Genomic DNA, 6,878 nt, shown 5'->3' with positions numbered 1-6,878 from the left:
ATTATTGCAGGAAATTCTACCCTGCTATGGAAGGCTACAGAGCTATTTATATGGCATTTCTTTGCAGTAGGTTGGACTCTCAGGCATGAGCTTGCTTTTTTGGTAATATACCAGTCATGTCCTGGAGAATATGTTCCCTTATATGCATCTGCACTAATGTATTGACCTACACAAGGCACCAGGGTGGGGGGAGACTTTCAAAAGGCTGTTTTCTGCTTTGTTTCATCCCATTCTTCTAGTATACGTGTCCGTGGGGGAACTTCAATGAGCGTAATAGCATAATGAATCCGTTTGTCTGGCAACAATTTATATAATACCTGTTATTCTGAAAGCTAGGTGATTTCCAAATCAGTAATTAGATTTACAAACATTTACAGACAGCATGAATTCTTCTGTTTTCAACAAGACCAATCAGTGACTACTTAGAAACAAAAGCAGTGATTTGATGTATGTGAAAATTTATTTAAATCTGGATCCCAACAGGAAAAAAGTCACAAAGTTATCTGTGGTAAAGCTTGGTTACAAATGTCTGTGTTATAAGATCAACCACCTAGTGTCAGAAATGAGACAGATGTGACACAGAGCTGTGAAAGGCACGAGGTGAACCCATTCCTCCTGAAACGATGCTGCTTTCCTCTAAAGGAGAGATCCAGAGCATGTTCAACTTCTAGGGCAGGTGCAGAAGAGGAGAAACACATCACATGGTCTTAACCAACTCCATTGTAGACTTTGCAGCTTATGTCAGGATTAGTCTTCTTCACCACTCGGATGGAACAGCTTTTCTTGTGGAATAGGCCAACACAGTTCACCCTGTCATAGTTCTTGGGGATTAAAACCCTGTCATTGAGAAAGGTAAAGAGAAAATCAGCAGCCAAGACATGGACTGACATAAGGTTGCTTACTGAGCCACAGCCATCCTGGAGCAAGCTACATCATAGATCAGTTTGGCTCATGGATTCTATTAATACAAGCGCTATGGATTATCATAGGAGGAATACAGAGCCCTGATCATGGCTGTTAACAGATGAAGCGATTTCCCAATGTTTGTTCTGGTTTAAATGCAGTTCTCTCTGGCCCTTCGGTTAGGGATTGGTATAAATTCCCACACAGAGACACAATGGGGATTAATTCTGTCTTCCCCATTTAAACTACAACTTTCTTGACAGGAACAAGCCATCTAAAGAGTGCTGAATCACCCCAGCATGAATACCTCCTAACTGAGCCTCTTCTCGACACAGGCCAATGCCCTCCCTCCCTCCTATGGCTGCCAGGAATATTCCTTGGGTTGTATCCTTCTTCACAGACCCTTTATGGGACTCTTTCTCCCTCACCTCAAGAAGAAATTTCCCAGCCTTCTGGGGAGATAATCAGTTCATACCATTATATTCGGGAAGACACAGCTCTCCTTGATGTGTCACCTGCCATCCACGAGGCAGGAACACACGACAAGATTTAGAAAGCAAATTATGAGAGCAGGGCATGTGTCTCCTGTTTTGATAAGCAGGAAGGGTGGGCTCTTGGCAGCATGGGAAGGATGTGGAGCAGCTCTGGCCTGATTAGATGCTTGCAGGCAGGCCACTGGTCTGGTGCGGAGCTGCAGAAGCCCACACATATGTGTGTTGTGGGGTGTTTAGGTATCTAGAGACAAGCCACTGAATAGAAGGAGAAAGAAAACTGAGGTTAAAGGGAATCATACACCCAGTTAGTGTCAGAATCAAAAGAATGACTAGGTGATGAGGAAGAGATGTGTGCTTGAAAGATCCTAGCTGTGCCTCATTTTGTTTCTTCCCAAATACGTCTATGTGATTGCCAGATTATTCTGCTTGGTCATGATAAGAGCTAACTGGGAAACGGAAGAGGAATTTTGCTCATGCAAGTATGAAACTCCAATGCACGCTTTCAGTGAGGTTTTTTTTTTAAGTCTGAACATTTCAAGCAGTTCCTGAATAAGCAAACAATAATTTGGGGGAACTTACAAGCTGCAGCAAATCATTGCAGTCATCTTACACCTGCATTGGTAACAATCTTCAGTCTTCCACACCGCACCAAAAACATAGAGGTTTCTGTTTGAAAGGCACCCTGCATACACACACCAGAAAATGATAGTCAGTAAATCAGTGTGAATATGTATCAATAGACATAGACCACAGTCTTATGTTTGTGGACTGGCAATCAAAGCACTGATTTCCATTGAGTCACACCAGGGAAGAATCTGACCCAGTGCTCTGCATGTCTTTGTTCCTGAAGTGTGCATGAATGTATGATAAGGCATGATAAAGTGGTAGCAACCACATACCAGAGAAATACTGTTCTGCTATTGCAATGGATCTGAGAAATGCCTTAGCTTATGGCTATGGTAGGATCTTTCTGCCCTTTCTCACATCCAACATACAGGTCTAGACTTTAATTTCTCCCTCCTCCCTTTTCCCCAGTTCTTACTGGACTTCAACTTGGTCTGCTAAGCTGAATTTAAACACCAGTTGTGCTGTCTTTGCTTTGATTTTAGTGTCAGGTACCCTACTCAAGTTAGTCAATGCTGCTTAAAAGTACATGTTTTTTGCCACATGGGCAAGGACTTGAGCTATACATCAACCCATAGGGTAGCTATTGAACAGGATAGCATCTCTGTGTGTCCAGAGATGCCTCCAGGTGGGTTGATTCCTGAGTATGCGGCTGTTTGGATCATTCCTCAACAAGAATGTGTTATACTATTCCAACATTTCCAAGAAAATAAGGCTTTGAATCTCTCAATTAATGCTTCAGGGATGTCTATATATTTGTCATTCTTACCGTATTTGCTGGCTGGTCTAAAGTAACAGCGAGCATCACACAGAGTCCTTGAGAAGAGAAGGACCAAGCAAAAGACCAGCAAGATTTTCTAGAAAAGAAACAAGAATCTTTCTTTAAAATTAGGTGTTTTTTTCAAAAGTCTAGCAGGCTAGCTTGCACAGAATTAAGGATGAGTCCTACTAGTCCCAATAAACTCAGATTAAAAAATACTTCCAGTGCACATACGCACACACACACACGCACACTATAAGCTGCTGACTTACCATACTTGCACGGGCTGCTCACATTTCAAAATGAGGAGTAGTGTGTATTTATATATAGTGAGGAAACAATGGTCAGTGCAAAGGGACGTGATGTAAATGTGAGCACCCCGGGCGCCAATGGACACTCTAACCTGTTCTGATCATCAATCAGAAGGTGGCACCTCAAAAAGTCTTGCAAAGGCTTGTTTCGTGCACTGATATACGTTGGCATCTTGATCTCCATTGTGCTGGTGTAAATCTGAAAAAACTCCAGTAAATACACCGGTTACTCCACATCAGCATTGGTGTCAGTGGAAGAGTCTGACCCCCAGAAAGCTATGCCTTCAGAGCTGGCAGGCCATCAAGGAACAGCGGGGAAAGGGCACATGCTAAGCAAGGCAGCAGGGCACTATTGTTCCGCTGACCTGCTACAAGGAGATCGCCCCCAGGTGTGGAACAAGCCATTCATACAGTGCAGTGGTGTGGAGAGTCCACTGTTCTCAGCCTGATTTATTATAATTTCAATTATTTTATATAGAGACATTATTTTGTCCATATGTAGGGACCTGCAGGGGCTAGCTGTAGTTTTGTACCTCTCAGTTGCTGAAGCAAAGCCAGGCCTAGGGGATAGAGGCAGATCACCATGACCAGAAAGCACCTTTTTGGCAGCAAAAGTGAGATGAGCTGTGCATTGTCTCAGTCCAGAAGCGAATGTAACAGTCAGGATGATTGCCACTCATGGCTCTCTTCCTGACACCAACAACAGTGATGCTACGGATTGGGGGAGGCAAAGAAAGAAAAAGTTCCAGTTTTCTTTCAGCATATGCACACCTGCCTCTAACACAGCTGGAATTGGACACAAACAGCAGCGTTGTTTCTGCAACACTAAAATGAGGACATTTCTTTCAGTACACATCTTGCTGTAGGTGTCAAGGTCTTTGTGCAATTAGACTGCTGCAACACACAGTATGTGAGGCTGCATCTCAAAACCAGCCGGGAAAACTAGCACAGATCCCTGTGGTTGCATCAGGGGCTGTAGGGATCCAACGCTTTACTGAATTGGAGCATAGGCATAACAAGTTTTAAAAGTTACCAGCATAATGAGCTGCATTAATTCCATTAGCATGGCTCTTTCAGCACACCTGGGTTTAATTAGTACACCTTGATTGGTTTGGCTGAACTCGTTAGCTTCCACTGATTGACAAATAGCTAGAGGAAGCAAAGCTGCACTGGAAGTGGTTTCTGGATAAAAGGGGCAGTGGCAGAATGAGTGGGGTCTCTTGAGGGATTTGGAGTAAAGGGGCAGTTGTGAAGGAAGTGGCTGCTGTTTGTTGTGACAGAAGATTTGATTTATGTAAGTTCCTTTTGTTTGTGGGTACTTAGTGAGAAGCTTTAGAGCTTCTGTTGTAGTTTGCTTTTAACTTTGCAGTGCAGCCATCAAGTTTTGTGTTAGCCTTGTGATTTTTGTAGATTATGCTTTCTGTGTGTGGTTCTGCTGCAGGAAACTGTTGTGGTATTTAATGAAGTGCCTTGAGAAAAAATTTCTCCACTGGTAATCCTTAAATGAATGAACTTCTATCTGAAGGGAATAATTTGCTCAAAATTACTTTGTTAGCTATGAGAAGCAGTAATGTGAAAATGTGACATATCTCTTATACTACTAAGCCTTTAAGTGTGTGCTATGAATTTGTTTTTCTTTTGATTGAAACTATTTGATTAGGGTCTAGTGTAACTAGAGGCTAAACCCACTTCTGGCCTGTCCCTGCTGTAACTCTTGACAAATCTTGTGCCGTTTGAAGAGGGGTAAGTGTTATGGTGTACAAGATCTCTAATAAGTGTATAGTTGCAATCTTCCTTTCTTCCTATAGAGAAATAACTATATTAATAACTTTCTTTATAATTCTTGCTGTTCCTTAGGTAGACAAATGTACAAAATAGGAAACTGGAGTGTAGTGCTATTAAGGCTGTTGCTGCCAGAAATGCCTGGTAGCTCTATCTCCTTAACCTGAGGTATATATTAAAGCATGTGCTGTGCATTTTTTCCTTTAGAGAAAAAAAAAAAAATAGGCAGCTTAAAGCATCTTGGATTGCAGGCTTGAGAATGAAGAAACCAAATGCTTATGAAAGCCTGTAATATTGAGTGAGTTGTCTATGGGATCTGTAGCAGCGCAGAGGCTGAACCTGTCTCCTGCTGACCTGCTTGGACCTCCCCTCTTGAGACAAACAAGGTTTTCCAGGTCAAATGGGTAACAAAGGAGTGAAGAGGACTCTCTGTTGTTGTGCAGATATAAACGAAGTTGCCTTCTGGGGCTGCAGTGTTAAGCAAGTGTCCTCTGGGGGTTCCTCTGTTAAGGGAAGGTTAAGTTGTCCTTGCCTAGCTGATGGCTGTGATGGACGAGAAAGTTGATTACCTTTAAGACATGGAGACCATGGCAGCTTGCTGCTTTCCTTCTATACCTTCTCCCTTGGGGTCTGATGTGCTGGAAGGGCTCTAGACTTAAGTAAAACAACTTCCTTCACTGGCTGCGGGGTATGGCAGCAGTTAATGTATGGGTCTCCTCAGCTTGAGGTCTGTGAAGCGATGAGAGGAACGTCCAGCACTGCCTTTCCCTGTTTATCTAGCTCCTGTGTCTGTCACAGAAGTTGCCAAACTAAACTGGTCAAATAATGTAGCGGCTTGACTAAAATAGTGACTCTGTGCCAAGCCAAGAAGGCAATTCTGCCTTGGAAAGCTTTTGCCAGTTAGAAGGATTGTGAGTTTTCTGAGAAGATGCCTGGAGTTGGAAGGTCTGGGCTGTGGTCCTTCCTCAAACCAGAGGGGTGCCTGGATGGTGGCTCCAGGTCATCAAGGCTCTTACTAGGGTATCAATTCCATAATTTGATTAAAACTTGCTCACATTGAAAACGTCTCTTCTGTAGCCTTTAGTGTCTTTAGACATGGTCTGCTGGTTGTCTGTTGCTTCACCTTGTGTCTTGTGATTCAAAACTACATCAATACACTGCTTAATTACTAAACATTATGGTGGGTTTCAAAATCGGATTAAAGCACATGAATAAATCTGACCTGACTTCAAAACAGTTCATGTCAATCTCTTTAAAAGAGAAGCTAGGAAGGGAAACTAATGTTCCTTCTGGCTCTGACAATTGATTGCCTCCCTTTTTAGTTGAACTCGTGGGAGTGAGTCTTTAGGTAGGACCTTTAGCTGCATTCATGTGTGTGCAACTCTTGGGAAATCAAATGGACTTCATGAGATTTGGTATTTTCCCCAAAAGCACCACCTGTGTGATCTGGCCCTTGTCAGTGAGAATATAGTTTGCTACTTATCAGAGGTGGAGCAGCATCTGTGTGGCCACCACTTGTGGTGGGTAGTACTGTCTTCCCTCTGCAGGAAGGGTTCAAGATTGACTTCCTCATGCTTTTAGGTTATGCAAATTCACCCTGCCCACATCCTCTCCCTAATATAAATTTTAAAAAGACATTTCTCTATGAACTTTCCCTCTCTTTCCTCACTGGTCTGGGGCAGATGGCAACTGGGTCTTCTGTATGTGTGGTGGTTTTTTTTATTTTAAACTTGAACTACTTCAAGTTGTTTAGCCTAGGTACATGCTTCCCTTTGTCCAGCTTGGCTGTGTTTCTGAACATGCAACCCTCTGAAGCAAAAATTGAGTTCTCTAACCGGTGCTCATGCAGAAGGCCTGACTTTTTCTTTAAACTGGTCAGTAAAATGACATAACACAAATGCAGTGTAACACCTCCACTACCTTGAAGAGAGGTAAATGTTGCTTTTTCCTTCCTTCAGTGCTAGGATTACGGAGGGAGTAGTTTTGGTCTCAATCCACAAATTT

At 42.8% G+C, this 6,878-nt stretch overlaps 1 protein-coding gene across 1 annotated transcript; it reads right to left on the bottom strand.

Annotated features, from left to right (window-relative positions):
• Positions 1–707: 707 nt before the first annotated feature.
• On the bottom strand, positions 708–5,971 carry LOC104073171 (beta-microseminoprotein-like). Its single transcript, XM_009572854.1, has 4 exons — positions 5,930–5,971; positions 2,791–2,878; positions 1,977–2,079; positions 708–837 (listed from the first exon to the last, which is right to left on the bottom strand). The coding sequence occupies exons 1-4, from the start codon at positions 5,969–5,971 to the stop codon at positions 708–710; spliced, it is 363 nt and encodes a 120-aa protein (XP_009571149.1).
• Positions 5,972–6,878: the final 907 nt, after the last annotated feature.

Source organism: Fulmarus glacialis, unplaced genomic scaffold, assembly GCF_000690835.1.
Source record: "Fulmarus glacialis isolate BGI_N327 unplaced genomic scaffold, ASM69083v1 scaffold6592, whole genome shotgun sequence".
Taxonomy (NCBI): Eukaryota; Metazoa; Chordata; class Aves; order Procellariiformes; family Procellariidae; genus Fulmarus; species Fulmarus glacialis.
The sequence above is the reverse complement of the archived record's forward strand: the minus strand, read 5'-3'. Positions and strand labels throughout refer to the sequence as shown.

Coding starts and splice junctions, on each gene's coding strand:
- LOC104073171 (XM_009572854.1), bottom strand. CDS start 5,971: ATGTCTAAAGACACTAAAGGCTACAGAAGAGACGTTTTCAAT. Junction 2,879..5,929: donor ACAGAAGAGACGTTTTCAAT/GTGAGCAAGTTT, acceptor TTTCTTTTCTAG/AAAATCTTGCTGGTCTTTTG. Junction 838..1,976: donor GCAATGATTTGCTGCAGCTT/GTAAGTTCCCCC, acceptor TCTCAATGACAG/GGTTTTAATCCCCAAGAACT.